This window comes from Oryctolagus cuniculus, chromosome X, assembly GCF_051225735.1.
Source record: "Oryctolagus cuniculus isolate XC-2025 breed Fujian yellow rabbit chromosome X, ASM5122573v1, whole genome shotgun sequence".
Lineage (NCBI taxonomy): Eukaryota > Metazoa > Chordata > Mammalia > Lagomorpha > Leporidae > Oryctolagus > Oryctolagus cuniculus.
In genome coordinates, this window is record NC_142888.1 from 117,631,834 (window position 1) to 117,654,021 (window position 22,188).

General features: G+C 37.3%; 1 protein-coding gene across 20 annotated transcripts in view; it reads right to left on the reverse strand.

Moving 5' to 3' along the window:
* The window catches only part of ATP11C (ATPase phospholipid transporting 11C (ATP11C blood group)), a 207,067-nt gene that overhangs the window by 62,955 nt on the left and 121,924 nt on the right, over window positions 1-22,188 (reverse strand). For all 20 annotated transcript variants that reach the window (XR_016227723.1, XR_016227720.1, XR_016227721.1 and 17 more), the window contains 11 exons: window positions 20,959-21,023; window positions 20,550-20,631; window positions 18,143-18,293; window positions 17,372-17,569; window positions 11,962-12,123; window positions 11,155-11,306; window positions 10,465-10,536; window positions 7,983-8,056; window positions 5,335-5,438; window positions 4,802-4,983; window positions 2,459-2,722 (listed from right to left, as the gene is read on the reverse strand). Coding sequence is in view for 16 of the 20 variants with exons in the window: in XM_089323865.1 (XP_089179991.1) it covers window positions 2,459-2,722; window positions 4,802-4,983; window positions 5,335-5,438; window positions 7,983-8,056; window positions 10,465-10,536; window positions 11,155-11,306; window positions 11,962-12,123; window positions 17,372-17,569; window positions 18,143-18,293; window positions 20,550-20,631; window positions 20,959-21,023 (1,506 nt within the window). In the remaining 4 variants the exon portion in view is untranslated. The remainder of the gene's footprint in view (window positions 1-2,458; window positions 2,723-4,801; window positions 4,984-5,334; window positions 5,439-7,982; window positions 8,057-10,464; window positions 10,537-11,154; window positions 11,307-11,961; window positions 12,124-17,371; window positions 17,570-18,142; window positions 18,294-20,549; window positions 20,632-20,958; window positions 21,024-22,188) is intronic.

Consider the following 22,188-nt stretch of genomic DNA (forward strand, 5'->3'; position numbering starts at 1 on the left):
TTTGAGGCCTTTGCTAAGACCTGAGTCTATTGGTAATGGAGCACCACTAAAGGTCTCTGAGTAGGATTGTGATGTGGACATGCTTTACTCCCCACCCCCAACTTTTATTTATTTGTTTTTATTTATTTGTATAAAAAGAAAAGATTTCATGTATTTCATATAGCTTTAAGAACATAATAATATTTCCACCCTCCCTCTTTCCTCTTAATTTCTGCAATAACATGCTTTCAATTTACTTTATAATCACAATCTTAATCTTCTACTAAATAAAGACTTCAACAAATATTAAGTAGAAAGACCAGTGTGCTTCAGGAGTATAGACAAGGGCTATAAATCAAATCTTAAAGTGTCAATTTCACTCATATACATTACATTTTTATATTCTATATATTAGCTAAAGATCATTCCTCTGGCTGTGAGGCTTAAGAGATTCAAGACATGAGGTGTTAGGTCTCTGATGCGGGGCACTAGTGCTCAGATGGGAGCATGGATAAAGCCAGAAGGCTGATTGGAAGTGAAGGAGCAAAAGAGAAGCAGCAGCTGGCAAAGGTGATTCTGGATCTGAAGGCGGTATTACTGACGGAAAGACTGCCTGACTCCAAACAGATAACTAGAAGGAAGGGATGATTAGAGACAGTGATGGTGTATACCTCAGAGCTGATGAATGCCATCATGAACTGAATTTTATCTTCTTAAAATTCTTATGTTAAAGGCCTAACCACAATATGACAGCATTTGGAAATAGGGCTAAATGAGTTCATGAAGGTAAGGCCCCCATGATGGGGATTATTGGCTTCAAAGAGTAAGAGACTCCAGAGCTCTCTGCCATATGAGAACAAAGGGAGAAGACAGCCAACCCTCACATAGATCACAAAGTTCAACATTTAGAACTATGAAAAATAAATTTATTTTGTTTAAGCCACCCATTTATAATTTTCTATGGGAAACCAAGCAGACTAAGAGAAGAGGGCACGTAAAATGCATTTAACTTGGATGTCTTTATAAGTACTATTTGACTAAGATAATGTGAAATTTCTTATAGGCAATTAACAAAAATCTGTTTATTCCCACTGATATCCAAGTACCAGAAGAACAACAGCTATTTTAGAATTGGTCATAGACTTACATCTGGGGCTATTACATTTGAAATCTTGTCTATACACCACAGATGAAGATCCAGATGTTAAAAGCATGGGATCTGGTACTGGAGAGACTTGATCAACCCCTTATGAGCTATATGATCTTAAGCAGGTTAGTTTGTTCCTTTGAGTCTCGGCTTCCCTGTCTGTAAGATGAAGACAGTAAGATTGCCTAATGAAGATTAAATGACAGTAATCATACAAAGCACTTAACATTGTTCCTGGAACAAAGTGTTCTCAAGAAATGGAAAACATTTTAGTTAGGGGTCTCTGGATTTACTGTAGGTACATCTGGTGGCCTTCTAGAGAATAAAATTTATTTGTTTACAACCAAGATAAATCCAAGTAACTAGTTTAGATCAAGCTGAGTCCTGGCCAATGAGAAGTTTGGAAAATATACCTCTAGGGGGCCCGCACTGTGGTACAGCGGGTAAAGCTGCTGGCTACAGTGCCAGCATCCCATACGGGTGCTGGTTCGACACCTGGCTGCTCTACTTCTGATCCAGCTCTCTGCTATGGCCTGGGAAAGCAGCAGAAGATGGCCCAGGTCCTTGGGTTCCTGCACCCACGTGGGAGACCTGGAAAAAGCTCCTGGTTCCTGGCTTCGGATCCGCATAGCTCCGGCCCTTGTGGCCAATTGGGGAGTGAACCAGCGGATGGAAGACCTCTCTTTATCTCTCCCTCTTCTCTCTCTATGTAACTCTTTCAAATAAATAAATCTTCAAAAAAAGAAAAGAAAATATACCTCTAGGAATCGAATTATTATTGATCAGTGGCCAGGTTAGATAGTAAGTGGATCCTTTGGGGTTATGGGGCATGAAAATACAGACAGAAAGGGCTCTAGCACCTCAAAAAGCTTGGAAGCTGTTAAAGAGATTAGCTTTATTATATTCAATTTAAAAGACTATAAACAAATATGTTTTTTCTTAACATGGATCAGACCAGAATATCAATATTGAATACCCAGACTAATTTCTAAACATTTGGAAATTGAGCCATTTTTCTAAACCTTAAGAAGTGTAGAATTTGTCTTTTATGTTAAAAGAGAGGGGAAAAGTACCAAATAATCTCAAATGGGCCATTAGCCAAGTCCTCATGGAAGGCTTTCAGTTACAAGGAAAGAATACCTGCAAACAAAGAATGATAAATTACAGAAAATGGTGCCTTCCTACATAAGCAGTCATTATTTAAATCTATACCCATGTGTAAACATAAGAAACAATGTGCTGGCTCTCTCTCTCTCTCTCTTTTCCTTTCCTTCTCTCTCTGTGTAACTCTGACTTTCAAATAAATAAATAAAAAACAATGTACTTCCTTACTTTTTAAGGCTTCTAGTACTTTTAGGAAATTCATGCAGCAACTTCTTACGATATTCTATCAACAATTCATGTAATCGATCTTCCTTCCTTTCACTTTCTTCAATGGTTTTTGTGGTTAGTTCCAAGAGCTCAGTACTGGTTTGAAAAAGGCGGCAGGCATAGCATGTGGATTTTGCTGTCTCCATCTTGTCTCCAGTTAGCACCCAGACTTTCAGGCCTGCTGCATGCAGAGCTTCAATGGTCTCGGCAGCTTGATCTTGAAGCCTAGGAACACAAAGGAAACCTCAATATTCTAGAAAATTCTCAACAGAGATTCTGAAAGAAGCCTTGTCAAAGAGAGTAGTTTTACAATTCCACTAATTATACAGTTCTGACATCTTATCACAGTTGGTTTTCTTATGTATCTCTTACTCCTTCTGAGAGTGTTGTCTCTAGCACAGTTTCACTTATTAAAGTGAATTTCAAACAAAGTTCAGAGACGTTTCTGATGTTTCTTTTTTTTAAAAGATTTATTTATTTATTTGAAAGTCAGAGTTACGCAGAAGAGAGGCAGAAAGAGAGAGGTCTTCCATCTACCGGTCCACTCTCTAACTGGCTGCAAGGGCAAGAGCTGCGCCAATCGAGAAGCCAGGAGCCAGGAGCTTCTTCCATGTCTCCCATGTGGGTGCAGAGCCCCGAGGACTTGGCACATCTTTCCCAGGCCATAGCAGAGAGCTGGATCCGAAATGGAGCAGCTGGGACTCAAACAGATGACCGTACAGGATGCTGGCACTACAGGCGGCTACTTTACCCACTAGCCCATATTGCCAGCCCCTCTGGTATTTCTTAAGGTAAGTGATAGCCAAGGGCAGAATTGCAGCTAAAATGGCCAGAAACCCACCAAACTTTTGTATTTGATCTCTTTAGCATATTTCCTTCTATGTTGTATCACACCCTAAAAATGTTAACATGGCATGGTTCAAAATAGAAATGGTCAAACACGTTTTAACCAGGTATATTTTAGGGTAAATCAGAAAATCCGCTTCCCTGAGGAGCTTTAAGAACAGAAAGACTGGGACTTGGGTTGTGGATCAGTGGATAAGCCACTGCTTGTGATCCCAGCAAATCATATCAGAGCGCTGATTCGAGTCTTGGTTCCTCTGCTTCTGATTTAACTTCCTGCTAATGCACCTGGGAAAGCAGTGGATATTAGCCTAAGTGCTTGGGTCCCTGCCACCCCCATGGGAGACCCAGGTGGAGTTCCTGGCTTCTGATTTTAGCCTGGCCCAGCCCTGGTTGTTGTAGCCATTTGGGGAATGAATCAGTTGATGGAACACCTCAATCTTTCTCCTCTCTAGCGCTCTGCCTTTCAAAAAAACTTTTACAAAAAAAGAATTAGAAAGGCTATACAGCCTGAATGAGAATTTAAGTATAGAAGAATGATACTTTCTTTTGGTTCCTTTTGCTCAGAAAATAACAATAAAATTAAGACAAAATGAATATCATTAGATTTTCAATCCCTTCCAACGTAGTTGTTTGTAACTTTATTTGGTTAAGTCTTACAATTTACATTTATAATTCTTAAAAAATGCTAAAACATTAAGTACCTAAAAATTGTTTCAAATAGATCAATAAAAGAGACCTACAATCATGCTTAGCAGAGATCAGTCTACATTTTCAAAGCATATAACTCTGAACTATGTAAAAATATACTCCAATCTGTTAAGCCAATTAGATTAAGCTCTCCTGTGTTTGTTCTACTTAAATTTCCTTTCTGCTCATCTTTGTCAAAATCTTACCTTATTTGTTCAGATAAATGGATGGCATAATAAACATCCAAAAGGCTTAGAAATAACTAACTCATATTCATATATTGGAAGACAGGGAAACAGAGAGAGAGAGAGAGACTTCCCATCTGCTGGTTCACTCTCCAAGTGCCTGCAATAGCCAAGTATGGGCAATGGCAAAGCTAGGAGCTAAGAACTCAATCCAGGTCTCCTATGTTGGTGGCAGGGTCTCACCCCTTAAGCCATCACTGCTGCCTCCCAGCATGTGCATTAGCAGGATGCTGGAATCAGGAATGGAGTTGGTACTCAAACCAAGGCATTCCACTATGGGATGTGGGCAACTTAAGTTGCATTTTAAACACCAGGCTACATACCTGCTCCGACTCAATTCATTTTATAAGCTATATTCATTTAACTACAATTTTCCATACATACTACAATAAATCAATCTTTAAGCCCATTCGACAACAAAGATAAACCAATGATTTCAAAATGTGAGAATAAATTTCAAATTTGGAACAGATTCTGCTCCAAATGACTGATCATTAAAATAACAATAGTATTATTTTCTCATTACTTGTCTTCCACTGCAGTGGCTCCAATTAAATTCATGTTCGTCTCAATATCATCAAAAACCTTTTCCATTTTTTCTTCTCTGTCTTGTAAGGCCATTTTTGCCTCTAAGAGCTGTCTGTTAATCCTTTCATAATCATCTGGAGCAATTTCTTTGAAGGCTACACAGAGTGTCCGATATCCATCCTAGAAGCAAAGTAGGAGATCTGTAGTTATAATACCAGTTGAAAAACACTATACTCTCCTTAAATGGACAAAAGATAAATTTTGACATATTTTACTTTAAAAAAATGGACAGCAACTAAAAAGGTAACATTCAATTAGGTTCAGAATAACAAAATAATAGCTCTTTTCATAAAGAACCTTGAAAAGTCTTTCATGGTGATAAATTCTGACCAGAAAATTGTTCCAGGATAATATCTTATAGTAAAGTAAGAAAAATAATAATTTTAACACTCCAAATATAAAAGACCATATCAATCAGTGAAGAGTTATTTAAGTATTTATTTAAATTTGAGGGCAGGAATATAGTCTCACCATTGCATTACGTTCCACGTGAGCTTTGGTTAACTCAATTTCATGATTTTGCACCCTGGGAAAAATAGCTGAATCTGCTCCTTTGCAAAAAAGAAGTATATCTCCTAAAATAAAGAACCAAGGTAGTTCACTTAGCATTTTAAGACTATTACTGAGATTTTGATAACATATAATTATTAAGATGCTTCTCCCATCCAGCTGCCATGTATTCTGAGCCTTCCTTGACATGCTCACCCAAATGGAATAAAATATTGATCTTTAGTCTATTAGAATATTCACCATCTCTTCAGACAATATGGATGTGAACAAGAAGCCAGTTTACAACCTGCAGCTGTGTTAAAGTATACTTCCTCCCAGTGAATCATGGAGGACTGACCTTGTGTCAAGGAGCATCATCTGAATTCTCTCTGAAAATGTCAGCATTGGCCTAGACTGCAGATAAGAAATCTATAGACGTCAAGAAGCAAATTCAAATTCAACTCAGACTCACTAAACTTGCTTTGAATAAACTAGACAAGTTAGCTCTCTGAAAGATTAATTTATTTGAATGGTAGAGTGACAGGGTGAGGGAGAGAGACAGAGTGAGAGGGAGGGGGAGAAGGAGAGGGAATCTTCCATCCACTGGTTCACTCCCCAAATAGCTACAATGGCTGGAGTTGGGCCAGGCCCTCAATCTGACTCTCCCAATTACTTGGGTTTTATCTACTGCTTCACAGGGTTTACATTATCAAGAAGCTGGATAGGAAGTCAATCTCAGGCACTCCAACAGGCAACATGGGCATCCCAAGCTATGGCTTAACCTGCTGTATCACAGCACCTGCCTCCAAGTTGGCTCTTAAATACTGGCTTGAGAGTTTTTTAATGGAAACTTTCATTTTAATGAAAGCTTCATAGAATGCTAGAACAAGTGCAGTTTTAGATCAGTTACTACACCCAGGAAATATTCACAGTTGAGCACTGAGAAAGAGACCTTCTTATATGCTAAAGAGCTGAATTCAAGAAATTAAAGAATGTAACTCTGAAGTCAATGACTTTTGCAGACCATTTCCTCAGACACTTTATCATTCACATAACATAATATAGACTGTGAATACCTAACAGCAGTGAGTATTTCAATTGCTAAAATGCTTCAAAATTGCTCTCAAACATCCAAAGTGTGTTTAAAAGTCACAAAACAAATTCCATGGCCACACTAAAATTAATTGCATTACTTTGTATTCATACCACAAAGTATGAATAAACTGGGGTAGGTTCCCCAAAGGATCTATCTGAATTCTCTCATTCTTACATTAAGGAATATGAACGCATCAAATACTAAAAAGCAAATTACTGAGAAATAAATCAAAGATATCTTGAAAACAAATCTCCAGGGCATACACACGTATCTGAGAGCCTGTTAATGAAGCAGAAATGGTCCCACCCTCATGGGTTTTGTGGGATCTAAGCAGAAGGCAAACTACCATGGTGTTTCCCAAAGACATGGGTAGCCCAGGATAATGGTGCTAGCTCCCCTACAAAGCATAAGCTTTACCATGTAAAACAAAGAGCCCCACACTCTGCAGTGAAACTGGAATGCTTTTACCAGAAGCCTAGCAGAATCATCTCTACCTCACCTGCTTCCAGAGAATGCAAAGCAGTAGGGGTATACATAACAATACAGCTTTCTTTCCCCACATTATGATCATTGTCATGAATCCCACATTTTGGGATATTAATATCCCTGTTTTCAAGAAAATAAACAGAATATATCTGTATGTATATAATACCTGCATATGATGTGCATGTGACAAAATATTTAAAGTTCAAAAATTAGGGGCCGATACTGTGGTATATAGCAGGTAAAGCCACCGCCTGCAGTGCCAACATCCCATATAGGTGCCGATTCAAGACCCAACTGCTCCTCTTCCAATCCAGGTCTCTGCTCTAGCTTGGGAAAGCAGTGGAAGATGGCCCAAGTGCTTGGGCCCTGTACCCACGTGGGAGACCTAGAAGAAGCTCCTAGCTTCTGGCTTCAGAATGGGCCAGCTCCGGCCGTTGCGGCCATTTGGGGAGTGAACCAGAAGATGGAAGATCTCTTTCTCTCTCTCTGCCTCTCTGTAACTCTTTCAAAGAAATAAACCTTTAAAAATTAAGTTAAATTCATAAAAAAGCAATAGGTGAATTAGGGAGGTCAGGGAGCAATAATTAGCAACTCTCTACAGTGAAGGGTGCTGTTATCATATATCCAAGTATACTGGCCTGCTGTCTGAAACATTATTGGTAGTCACCAACGGCTCAGTTCATGTACTAAGAAAATATTCACAGTTAAGCCCTGCAAAGCCAAGACCTCTGAATGTATTCACAACTGAATATCCCGTACCACACTAAAGTCACCCTTTTGGTTCCTGTTTGGCCATCTTGAGCAGAGAAATATATTTTCAAGGAAATGTATATGCTACCATTACCAGCGCTTCTGTTGCTGACAATTTGACAAATTCAACATATGTGTGTATATAATTATGTGAAATCATAATAAATGCTATTGCTTTGCATGCCTTTAGCTAATTCTATTACTATTAAATGAAATGTTTCTCTTTCCTGCCATAGTTGATCAACATCTAAACCTACAAATGGAAAAAGAGAAAAAGTCAAGTTTCGAAGATGTATACCTCGTTGAGTCTTTACAATTACACTCATTCGTCGGCGAACAGAATCAAAGTTTAAGGTGTGAAGAAGTTCATACCTTTTAGAGAAATAAGAAAAGTAAAATACCTTGACTTAATGAAGAAAACACAAGATACATCTTAAAGTATTTTAACATCTTAAATGTACAGATAGCTCCTTTCTTTGGGGGATGGTCATGTTTGTGTGTACAACTGGTACTTTTCCTTGTTTTGGAATTACTCTGCATGTAGAATATGTTGTCAGAGAATACAAATGTTGGTAAAGGGGTATTCATATTCTCTTATTATATTACTGAAAAACAGTAAAGAAAATACATAGAAATGGAGGACAAAGAACTCCATTAAGTCATATCTGGAAGGGTCTAGAAATAGTCACATTCTTCCAATTATTTTAGCATCATCTACTAAATGCCTACTATTTGCCATGTACACTGCTACATGCTGGGAAATAGAAGTGAATGTGTCTGAATCTCTTCTGTCAAGGAGCTCAACCCATGATTCTAGTCTGTGGAATAATTTTAAAAAGGCAGTCACAAGCGATGGGTGAGCACACAGAAGGAAGCCAAATGAAGAAAGGCTTCCTGGAAGAAGTTGTGCTTGAGATTGGTTTTGGACAGGTGATATGATGAAGAAAGGTGGTTACAGCATTCTGAGTAGAAGGAAGAGCACTTGCAAATGGACAACAGCATAACAACACATAGCCCATGGGGGACTTTCAGCAGTTTACCAGTGCTTGAAAAACTCATTGACAGGGGAACAGCAAGAGACAAATCAAGAAAGATATGCAGAGGCTGGAAACCAAGAACTTCATGTGCCTTTTCAGAAACTGGGGTTTTATCTTAAAATCAATAGGAAGCCAAAGAAGGATTTAAACAGTGGAATGACATGATGAAATTGATCATTAAGCAGATAAAAAGATACAGAAGACTTAAAATTAGAGTTATTTAAAAAGTATGAGGGAATATGCTCCTCATACTTTTTGTCTATCAACTGTTGACTGGATAAAGAAATTATGGTATATACATACCATGGAATACTACTCAGTTGTAAAAAAAATGAAATCCTGTCTTTTGCAACAAGATGGTCACAACTGGAAACCATTATACTTAGTGAAATAATCAGTCCCAAAAAGACAGATATCATATGTTTTCCCTGATCTGAAGTAAGTAATAGAGTACCTGAAATGTAATGTATTGGAGAAAAATAGATATTTTGAGAAACGATGATTGTTTATAGCCCTTGTTTCTTCCAGTGAGGAACAGTGTTTTGTTTTTTGTTTTTCTCTTCATACTAATTGTTGAACTCTATTACTTAGAGTAGGTTAACTATACAATCATTAAGTATACTGAAAATAGATCATGGTAAAAATTAAGAATGTGAATATGAAAGGGAGAGGGAGGAAGGGTTTGAGGGGGGGGGGTGTGGGGGGTAGGGAGGGAAGTACCACTTTTCTCCTCAATCTGTATATATGAAATATATAAAACTTGTATAACAAATAAAATTTTTAAAAAATATGAGGGAATATGAATATTTACTTGAAAATAAACAATTTCAATACATGTATTGAACATAGAAAATTTACTATTTAGCTTCTTTTTGGCAAGAGTGAGTAGGTCATTGATTTTGAGAGGTGTTGTCTATGTAAGACATCTACATGAGGCATACTGTTTGGTGTTGGGCAGGTGGGGCTGGAATCTGGACTCTGACATTGACTCTGGATCCTTGGCAGTCACATCAAAGAGCCTTCCTCTAGGTTTTTGAACATCTCTCCCAAAGGAGACATATTATCAAATCAGCTCTACATGTATGTATGTTATAGGAGACTGTGACAGGTCACTTAATATCCTAGGCCTAGGGGCTAGAATGGAAGTCAGGAAAGATAATTACACTTCATGCTCAGATGAAGGAATTAAATTTAATCACGCAGTCTATTTTTAAATCTGCCATTCAGACAAAGTAGCTTTGTTTCTTGGGATCTTTGTAGTAAAAGAGGAAATTCTAAGATACTACTACATCACAGTGTGTGCCCTAAGGCTCACAACTGAACATCTAGAGTAAGACAAACATTCTGGTTTACACAAAAGCTATCATTATTGGCATTCGTGAGTAATTGCTTGGGCTCTGGAAAGCAGAAGTTTCATGCATGTACCCTTCCTTTTCTTGAAATCATGTTGTAAGACCTAAAATGTTATCTAAATTTCAGAAATAGTCCATGTAGACTCATTCTGGCTACTAGATCCATATGTGAACCGAATTGGAATTTCTACCACAAACCCCTGTTTCTACCATTCTAGAAGAAAAAATGATAGCTTTCCCTACTCCAACTACTTTAATTTAAAACTCTAAACTGGGAGAGTAGAGTCCTGTATTTATAGGTACCTCATTTTCTTTTATTGCCCTTCTTGTATCCATTTCAGGTTGACTAAGAGGTTAGAAAGTGACAAACATTAAACACAGAGGTACTTACTCTTCTATTTCTTTTCTTTGGTTCTCTACTCTCATAAGTCCATTCCGATTTCCTAAAAATGTGAACCCGTACCTATCAAAAACAATAAAAAGACCTTTGTGTATCTCTAAAGAATGATTAATTTTCCCTTGCAGTGGGGCTACTCATGCTTGTTTATTCTTTTCTTTACTTTCATATATGATCTCAACCTGTAACTGCACTTTCCTAGATGAACTGATAACACAGGTTAAGTCAATGTTCAGTCACAAGCATTTTAACCAAGGGAGAAGTAATTTGTAATTTTAATTTTGCAGCTAAGACACTTGGTAACCTTTTAACCATTTAATCATCTTAGACCTCCAGGGTAAAACTGAACTGTCAGTTTCAAGTTAAAATTGCTAAGAATACTTCAGAAATAATATGTATTATATGAAAAGTGGCTACTGTAATGTGATTTGCAAAATATAATATGAATATCTGGACTTCTGGTTGGCATGAATAAGTAGAAAGACAAGTTCTATATATGCATTGTTATTTTCTGTTTGGTTTCTAGGTTTTGGAATATTTTTAGACTTTCAGATGAAACAGGTTTTTTATTAAATCATAAAAGATGTACACAATAAGGTTACTGAAGCACACAGAGAAAGACCAAAATAACTTCTGTTCCCCTGTGATTTCATTTTTTCAGGAAAAGTACAAAAAAATGCTTACCTTTTAGCTCCTTTCACTAAAGCTATTTCATCTGGTGAAGAGGAAATATAGGTTAATTCAGCTGACTCTGTAACTCCATCAACAGCATCATTTGTTTTAATTTCTACAGTATGACACAAACACAAGGCACGCAGAAATAGCTCTTCTCGATTCTGTGGAACAATAGAAGAAGGTATTATTTTTACTTTGATGATTCAGTAACTAGGCAGTGAAAAGAAAAAAAATCTAATGTGAGAGATTTTATAGTTTCCAGCAAACTGAGTAAAAAGAACTTATAAAGTCCTAATATTCAAACAGGCTATATCCTTCTAGTATCTAACCCAGTTCCTGGTTCTCAGCCAGCATACACTAGAAACTGCATTACTAGTGGCTGTTCTGCAAGTGAACCAAAGCAGTGACTTTTTCAAGGCCTGAAAAAGTCCATTCAGTATCTAATTCACAATCCAGTAATAGCTCAAGCATAGGGAGACTGGTTCATTTAATACCTACACACTCCTGGGACTTTAATGATTTAAGCAGACATAATTTTTGGAGAAGCTTGTATTTTAAAAGACAAAGCAGAAAAATTAATGATTATACAAATAGACAAATGAAAGTTTTACTCAAATGCCTTTGTACAATTCTTTGTACTTGTTTACAAATTCCAGAGGTATTAGCAAAACAAGAAAGGTGAAGCCAAAAGAAAAAATAAATGGCTATTCAAGTTTGTCATATATCAACTAGGAAACTCCTTACTTCTACAAAGTAGGATTAGCACATACTTATAGATTGTTTTGTCTGGTAAAATGATAATGCAGAAAATGTCACCTTATCTGCTTTGTCAAAATATGTTAAAGGTCCATCAGTTTGAGACAATCCATCAACTTCCTGAGTTACACTTTTATACTTGTGTCCATCTATGCAGCACTCAATGAATTCCATTGTGTTTTCAGTGAGTGTTCCGGTTTTATCTGTAAATACATAATCCACCTGAAAACAATGACAGAAACATACATTTTCAATTCTTGAGTAAGAATAATTTTCAGTTAGCTGTGTGGTAGAGCTATTTCAATATCCACATAAAAATCAACTCTTCTAAGACTTCTTGTCAAATGTTAAGGTATTACAGAGACAACATTTTTGAACAAATGATAAATGAATAAGTGTTTTTAAAATAGCATCACATGTTTAAGGTAGAACTAATCAATTGTAGAAGATTAACAGAATGAAAAATATGTGACTATTTAATCAAACTAAGGAACATTCGATTTAACACTTTAAGTAGATTAATCCATTTTATTTTATTTTAAAGATTTATTTATTTGAAAGACAGAATTTCAAGGAGAGAGGGGTAGAGAGAGAAGAGAGGGGGAGAGAAGGGGTAAGGGGAAAGAAATGGGAGAGAGAGGGAGAAAGGGAGAGAAGAAAAGAGATATCTTCCATCTGCTGGTTCACTCCCCAAATGGCCACAACGGGCCAGGGCTGGGCCAGGATGAAGCCAGGAGCCTAAAACTATGTCTTATTCTCCCACATGGGTGGCAAGGGCCATTTTCCACTGCTTTCCCAGTCACATTAGCAGGGAGATGAATTGGAAGTGGAGCAGCTGGGAGTTGAATCAGTGCTACAGGAGATGCAGGTGTTGGAGGATTGCAGGAAGTTGTCTAACCAACTATACCACAATGTGAATCCCAGAATAACCTACTTTAATGTAGAGAAACTACAAAAGAAAAGTAAATGTTACAAGTGGGAAATAAGAATATACTGTTTACTTATTTTTCTCTCTCTCTCAAACACACACACACACTCACTCACACAGAATTTCCTATTAAAAAAATAGGAATGTAAGTCACCTGAGACCTAACAAAGCCAAACTAATTGTTTTTCCCTTGAAAAATAATTTTTAATAAAAATAGTGAAGTAAAAGGCATTGCACATATAATGTATGTAAGAATTACAGAATATATGTGAACAAAAATTAAAATGTTAACAGATATCTAATTAGTAGACAATGGTCAACAGTGATCAAAACCATAAATGAAATTTCATTTCATATACTATGCATATTTTTCAGGTACTCCTCAAAAAGTATTCAAATTAAAAAAGATTTTATAATGATAAAGGCAGAATACAAACATCAAGTATTTTCATAAATAATGGAAAAATAAGCTATGAAATAAATAAAGCATTTGAACATTTCTATTTTATCTCAGTTTTTATCTCATCTATTTATAGCATCTAGCTTTTGGAAACCCACAATTTTATCCTCCTCTTTGACACTTTATGCTTAAATAGTTAAAATTATGGGCTGACAGGAAACAGCATAAGCACAGATTAAGGTTTTTATTATGTAAGGGAGAAAGAGATGAACTCTAGCAGTAGTTGCTTTCTAATTATTTTTCAAAGCTTTTCCCAGTAGCAGTACTGGCACAAATATTGCATTCCAATCTTACTTTTTTCCTGCTAGCCAGCCAAGTTTGAATCTCTCCTTAAATTAATCCAAGTGCTATTATTTGTGTATTGTTTAAACATTTCCAGTTAAAATAAAATTCTTTGGGGCTTTTTTTCTGATTAAAATGATTAACCTTCATTTTCACCTTAAGGTTGTACTGGGTTGTTGCACATCCTGCACCTAGATAAGCATTATCCCATTCAGAATCTCTTCCATTAATGTCAAAGGTGGTAGCTATAAAAGATGAAGTATAATTTATTTGGCTGTATACAATATTTTGGGCAGTATGAGTCTGCATACACTGAATCTCACAGAAACAGACCAATCTACTACACTGAAACATCTCACACACTTAAGAGAACTTGTTGAAACTGAGATGCCTGGGTTGGAATGGTTAACGTTTCTGATTCAGTAGGTTTGGAGTGCGGCTGGATAATTTGCACTTCTAAGTTCTCATGTGATGTTGAATGCTGCTGGTCCCAGAAACATACCCACAAAACCATTTATCTAAAATATATCATATACTGAAAAAGTAGACAGGGGATCAGCTGTTAGTCATATTAAATACTATTCTTGGGGCTGGCACTGTGGCATAGTAGGTTGAACCTCTGCCTGTGGTGTCGGTGTCCCATATGGGCACTGGTTTGAGTCCTGGCTGGGAAAGCAGTAGAAGATGGTCCAAGTGTTTGGGCCCCTACACCCACATGGAAGACCTGGAAGAGCTACTGGCTTCAGATTGGCACAGCTCTGGCTGTTGTAGACATTTGGGGAGTGGACCAATGGATGGAAGACCCCTCTCTCTGTCTGTAGCTCTACCTCTCAAATAAATAAATCTTTTTTTTTTTTAAAGCTATTCTCATATTTAAAGGAGAGATAAGAGATTGCTACTTAACTCCAACTCTGATTCTTTTTTTTTTTTTTTTTTTTTTTGGACAGGCAGAGTGGACAGTGAGAAAGGTCTTCCTTTTGCCGTTGGTTCACCCTCCAATGGCCGCCGCGGCCAGCGCGCTGCAGCTGGCGCACCGCGCTGATCCGAAGGCAGGAGCCAGGTATTTATCCTGGTCTCCCATGCGGGTGCAGGGCCCAAGCACTTGGGCCATCCTCCACTGCACTCCCTGCCCACAGCAGAGAGCTGGCCTGGAAGAGGGGCAACAGGGACAGAATCCAGCACCCCGACCGGGACTAGAACCCAGTGTGCCGGCGCCGCAAGGTGGAGGATTAGCCTAGTGAGCCGCAGCGCCAGCCCGTATTGTTTTTTAAAGATAGGTTGAAATCATTTGGTTATCTAAAAGATCAATGTTTGATCATAAAAGATCCCATTATTTTACAACTGAGATAAGCAAGCAGTCTACTTTTTCTTCTATCTCATGTCAAATGCTATTCTGGATATAACTTTAAAAGAACACAACTGGGTCATTTTAAAGAGGTTAAGCAAAGGTTTGTAATTGTATTGGTGGGAATGAATTTGAATCACCTTTAGGAAACATAAAAAGCCCTTTAGGTCTTAAATTATGACTCATCAAAGAGGAAACTCTACACAGATAATCTTGTGTGTACCAGGCCACTGAATGGTAAATGGTCTGATAAACTATTTCCAAGATTTTGCATTTTCATTCAGGTAGTTTCTACACATATAAGTTGATAGTGAGAGCAAGTTGTTTATAGGATGTGGCAGTCTGGCTATTAATGTGTTGAGTACATGAAAATTATACTCAGCAATGCAGGGTTTGGTGGGAGAAGAGAATGGAAATGGAAACAAAAATTGTACCTGCTTTTCTTTGATCAAATTTACTACATCATTAATCAAAGCTTTATTTTCTACAGTATCAAAACCATGTAAATAATAATAACAAGATAGCAATCCCATATAGATAGATAAAATATGCAATTTGCTGAGGTAGAAATCTGAAGGAAATAGATAAGAGTCTCATTACATGGCATTCCTGTCTGTCTCTGAGCAACAATAGGTGCCACATACAAAAGGATGACTACTCTATTTGTAATAGTACATGAGGCTAACTCCAGGCTTATATTTGGGCTGGTTAATCCACACAACAAGGCACTGATTTGAAAACAGGTAGATTCATTCAACATCCAGAGTAAGTCACTAAATGAGCTCTCAGGAAAAGGTTCACCAGGCGTGGCTCACATGCTCAATTATTTTTTCTAAAGTAAAAACTGTGCAGATTGATGCCTTTTATTGGTCCCAGAGAAATTCTATTCAGATAGTTCTGTCCCTGGATAAAAACTTCTGGTTTAAAATGAATGCTGTCAGGTGTGGCAGCTCAAGTCACTAACAAATCTGCAAACAATATCTAAGAGAAAATTTTATATATTTCTTGTCCGATGCTTTGTGCCTCAGTATCTATGGGGGTACAGACTATTTGGTGTAGGATACTGGTGTTTAAGGCAGGTTTAAACAAAGTGATATATGGAAAGTCCTTTTACTCTTTTAACTGCAGTTCTCAAGAGGGTACTTTGGTTTACACAAAGGCTTTGTCAAGAAAAGAACCATAGATAAGGGGTGATAGGAAGGCTAAAGTCAGGAAGAAAGAGTTTTTAAGTATAGATGCAAATAAGCACCAGTTAAAATAAGTGTGAGACCCTGTTTTAGCTACAAAGTTCCATTAACTGAATTTGCATCACCTATTCACACAAATGACATTTCTGCAGCATTAAAATTCAAAATATCATGAGAATTAAATGCAAGCCCAAAACTTTTCTCAGCTTGTCAAGAGCATTATATGACACATAGTATATTCAGACAGAGGAAAAACTTTCTCAATACTGACAATGAAAGCACCTAAAAAGTTATCACTTGGGGCTGGCACTGTGGTGTAGCGTGTAAAGCTACCACCCACAGTGCCGGCATCCCATGTGGGCGCTGGTTTGAGTCCCGGGTGCTCCACTTCTGATTCAGCTCTCTGCTATGGCCTGGGAAAGCAGTAGAAGATGGCCCAACTCCTTGGGCCCCTGCACCCACGTGGGAGACCCAGAGTAAGCTCCTGGTTCCTGGCTTCCGATCGGCACAGCTCCGGCCATTGCGGCCAATTGGGGAGTGAACAGTGGATGGAAGACTTCTCTCTCTCTGTCTCTCCTTCTCTCTGTGTATAACTTATTTATTTGAATAAAAAAAAGTCATCACTTGGAAAATTACAGCAAGGCTGCATTCCATTGGAAAATAAATGCACCTAGATTAGAAACAAGGTCACAGTCTTGGTTATATCAGAATATGAAGCAAAAAGCATTTTGAGAAGTGCATGTCCTCACATTTTTCCTTCATTTAAATTCTTTACTGGAATAAGCAACTCTGCTTGCTAGATCTTTATTCCATGTGATGAGAAATGCACCAGAAAAATGTCAATATGACAACCCTGGTCAATTTCGGTTATGGAACAAAACCATAAATAAAACTGCTATATTTCCTACTCTGTATTCTATCCACAAATGGTTATGGATAGTGAAAAACATAACATGTTTCCTGCTTCAAAGTAATAACTCAGAATCTAATAATGTCATATGGTCAATTTCAAAGGGAATTTCTCTAACACTCAAATTTAATACATAAACCATACCCTTTTTAAAAAACCACACCCTTTTAAAAAATCGCATGAAAAGAACTGATGCTATAGCTGTGTAAATACTGCTTACCTTCATTATATGCCTGCATGAAACAAGTCTCTCTGAATTACTTTTCCAAACACGAACTGGTCACATATATACTAGTATATCTAAACTACAAAAAAGGTATTTTTCACTATCTTATTTTAAGTAAAAATATGTTCTAACCTGACCAAGTTCTTCATTAAGGTCTGATGTATTAACCAGGGCTCCTTCATGAATTTCTTCATCATAAAAGTCCTTATCCCATGAGATGAAGAAGGAGCCCAAGAATTTCTGCATTTCTACTGTGACATACATGGAGACAGGAATGATAAAGTTGAACAGAACCATAAATGATAAGAAGTCAGTGAACATTTTCAAAACCTAAAATAAAAGAAAGTTCATACGAGTCAGATGAACAGTTCCACAGGATGAGTACAATATAAACAAACAGTTAACATCTTATTTCATTACTAAAAACACTGTTTTTGCTTCCCAGTCATACTATACCATTATAGCCAAAATTATCACTGTATAATTTAAGAACAGCTTCAATTTCATCATCCTTCAGTGGATATACTTATTATCTTACACTTTTCACTTGGTTAAATTCTGTTTCCTCCATCCCTAGATATGAATGTCAGATCAAAAATTATATATAGGAATGCATTATTCCCCTATCATGATTATCTCACAAACTCACATTATAGTAAAATGTCAGAATTTCTTGCCAAATTGCTTCAAGCTCTTAACTAAAAAAGTTAAAAACAAGCATAGATGCCTGAAGTAAAAGGAAAAAAACCTAAAACTTAAATATTTAATGACTTGGGGCCACCATACAATGAAGAGAAAATTCAGAAGCTAAGAAAAGGTATTATTTCTCCAAGCAACATTTCAATAAAGGGTTGCCTAATTACAAAATTCCAGAGTTACAATTTTCAGGCACAAAAAAATTACCTTTAAAGTCTCTCGCTCTTTCTGAGTTTTTTGGTTATACCATGGTTCATCATTGTGTGGAGTACTTTGCCAAACATACTTTAGAGTAGTGCATACTGCAGCTTTGGTAAGTAAGATAAATAAATACACAATCAGGAAGGCATTAATGGACCTAAAAAAGAAGATAACGTGGAATTTAAAACTACTTGAGTACTTAAGGCATCAACCAGATATAAATTAAACTATTCAGTTCTCTAAAGCTTCTCATGCATATGACATGAAACCATAATATGAGCCATTATATGCATCCTCAGTTATCACAGTTGCAGCATTAACTCTAAAGAGAGAAAATGAAAGGCAAATGTTGAACTATTTATTGATGACCAATGTTCTCCAAGCTACAATTGTTTTCTAGCTTAACATACCTTTAGCAAGGTTCCAGTAAAGTAACAAGACAAACACACACGCACATTCACTACCTATTCAAAGCTAATAACTTGTTTCCATTTCCCTGAATTCTGAATCCTACATGTTTAAGATAGATGGCAGGGAAGTAAATATGAAATCCTCAAGCTCAGCACAGATTCCTTCTCAGTATAGTTTGAAAGTGGCGTGATGGATAGGTTGCCACTGATATTCTGGATAACTATGACAATGAAAGACAGAGGTTCATGCAGATACTAGGTACCACTTTAATATTTGCCAAGAGGCAATTATCTAGGTTGTAGAACCAACTTGCATATAACAAGAGGACCCAAAGTCACTAATTCCAATAATAAAAGGGAATGAATTATAGTTCAAGTCAACTCTGCTTTTTTTTTTATTTATTTTTTATTTTTTTTAAACTTTTATTTAATGCATATAAATTTCCAAAGTACGACTTATGGATTACAATGGCTTCCCCCCCATACCGTCCCTCCCACCCGCAACCCTCCCCTTTCCCACTCCCTCTCCCCTTCCATTCACATCAAGATTCATTTTCAGTTCTCTTTATATACAGAAGATCAGCTTAGTATACATTAAGTATGGATTTCAACAGTTTGCTCCCACACAGAAACATAAAGTGAAAAATAATAGATGATTTTTTTAAATGATGATGAAATCAGAGCAGACCTATTGTCATGTTTAATCCCAGTGAGAGTCAAGTTGGGAATTGATAATTTCTTTTTTTTTTTTTTTTTACAGAGGATCAGTTTAGTATGCATTAAGTAAGGATTTCAACAGCTTGCACCCACATAGAAACACAAAGTGAAATATATTGTTTGAGTACTCGTTATAGCATTAAATCTCAATGTACAGCACATTAAGGATAGAGATCCTACATGAGGAGTAAGTGCACAGTGACTCCTGTTGTTGACTTTACCAATTGACACTCCTGTCTATGGCATCAGTAATCTCCCTATGCTCCAGTCATGAGTTTCCAAGGCTATGGAAGCCCTCTGAGTTCTCCGACTCTTATCTTGTTTAGACAAGGTCATAGTCAAAGTGGAGGTTCTCTCCTCCCTTCAGAGAAAGGTACCTCCTTCTTTGATGACCTGTTCTTTCCACTGGGATCTCACTCGCAGAGATCTTTTGCCAGAGTGTCTTGGCTTTCCATGCCTGAAATACTCTCATGAGCTTTTCAGCCAGCTCCGAATGCCTTTAGGGCTGATTCTGAGGCCAGAGTGCTATTTAGGACATCTGCCATTCTATGAGTCTGCTGAGTATCTCACTTCCCATGTTGGATCACTCTCCCCTTTATTTACTCCATCAGTTAGCGTTAGCAGGTACTAGACTTGTCTATGTGCTCCCTTTGACTCCCAGTCCCTTCACCATGACCAACTGTGAACTGAAACTGATCACCTGGAACAGTGAGATGGCATTGGTACATGCCACCTCGATGGGATTGAATTGGAGTCCCCTGGTATGCTTCCAACTCCACCACTTGGGGCAAGTCAGCCTGAGCATGTCCCAAATTATACATCTCTTCCCTCTCCCATTCCCACCACCATGTTCAACAGGGATCACATTTCAGTTAATTTTCAACACTTAAGAATAACTGTGCATCAATTACAGATCTAAACCAGTCATATTAAGTAGAACAGATAAAAAAAACTACTAAGAGGGATAATGTATTTAGTTGTTCATTAACAGTCAGGGCTATGCTGATCAAGCCTGCTTTTTAAGTTATGTGAGCTTAGGTGATTCACTTGTTACCTAAGAGCCCATGTTCTTATCTGTAAAGTAGAGAGGCTAATAAAAATTACATCACAAAGTTGGTCAGAGGGTCAAACTGTATCATGTAAATCACAGAGGACAGTTTCTGGAATATAAGCAAATGCTCAAAATGGCAGTTATTGATAATTGATATTTTTTGTTATGGTTGTTTGGAATTACTAAGTAACTATTTCAATCAGTAACAAGTAAAGAAATTGTGGTGCACACTAACTTTTCGACAGCAGACCGTTTTTGAGATTTCCCTTGGTAGTTCAAAGCCATTTTCGTTTCCATCCCAGTGTAAACAGCAACTCCTACGGAATAACAAAATATAATGAAAACTAGGTTAAAACTGAACTTGTCAACCAAATCCCCAGTTAACTCTGATTTTTTAAGTCTATAAAAGTGAGAATTCTAAGCCCTCTTCTACCCACCAGTTGATATATCATTTTTTGTATAACTTAAGTTCTATATAGTACCTGTGATATTTCATGTCAGTTCACCATCTAATAAAGTCTAAACATTTAAATATAGGTTTAGATTAAATAGCAGTATCTATCACGTTCATTTTTTTACATGCACTGTTTATTTAAAGGCTTTGTAAAGTGTATTTCTGATAAAGATATCTTAGAAGTGTTCACCATATATCTTCTTGGTATTTTTTAGTGTAGCTCCTTTCAGCAACAGATTTTCAGGGCCCAAAGACCTAAATAAAGAATGAAAATAGCTTATCCAAACAAATCAATGGTATCACCTACTCTGGGGAAAGATTTTACTCTGACACTTCAAGGGGTACAGAATTTATTTTTATACTTTTACCATATACTTGCTCTCAAGGGTAAGCTGAAAGAGCCCTCCCTCTGAAGGGACTTGAGGGTACTGAACAGATGGAAGCATAGCACAGGAATAGCCAACAACACACAGAGTTAAAGAAATACACAGAGGGACCAAATGGTTATGCATCACAGACAGAAGACAAGAACAGGACAGAACAATACACAGCAAGAAACAGAAACAGAAGATCACACATAAAAGATCAGGAAGGCAAAAGTCATTTTTATATAGAGTAAACCTGCCTTTTGGGAACCCTGAATTTTAATGTTTATTTCTTTATTTTAATCTATGAGAGAGAGAGAGAGAGAGAGAGAGAGAGAGAGAGAGATCCTGATTGATTTTTCATTTGCTGTGTTACTCCCCAAATGCCTGCAACAGCCAGGGCTGGGCCAGGCCAAAGCCAGGAGCACCGAACTCCTTCTGGATCTACCACATGGGTGGCAGGAGCCCACACATTTCAGCCATTTGCTGCCTCCAAGGATGCATTAGCAGGAAGCTGGATGAGAAGTAGAGGAACCAGGACTTGAGTTAGCACTCCGATACAGGATGTGGGCAGCCCAAGGGGTGTCTTAACCCTCTATGCCAACAATACCTACCCCAACCCTGCATTTCTCTAACTTATTTTTGTGTGTGGCTATAAAGACCAAGTGAAAATGTTGAGGTAATTGCCTAGATGACAGAAGATGAAAGAAAGCATCATTTTCTGGATAAATTTCCTTATTATAAATGATTAGCCTTCATTATTTTAAGTCCATGTAACTCTAGCATTTTATCTACTGCCTAGTCCCTCGATTACTTTATCCTAAGTCACTCTTCTCCAAATATATTTCCAATATTGTCTACCATTGTGCAACCAAGAAAATATAGTCAGAGAACAGATTTGGAAACTCCAGATTTTGTCTGGAGCTCAGCTGCTCTGTAACCCTAAGCATTACTTTCCAACCCTCCCCACAACATAGAAACCCTACCAATCACAAGGTTAGTTACTTATTCGTTTCTATATTCCTTTCTATAAGAAAGGTATTTGGCGGCTGGTG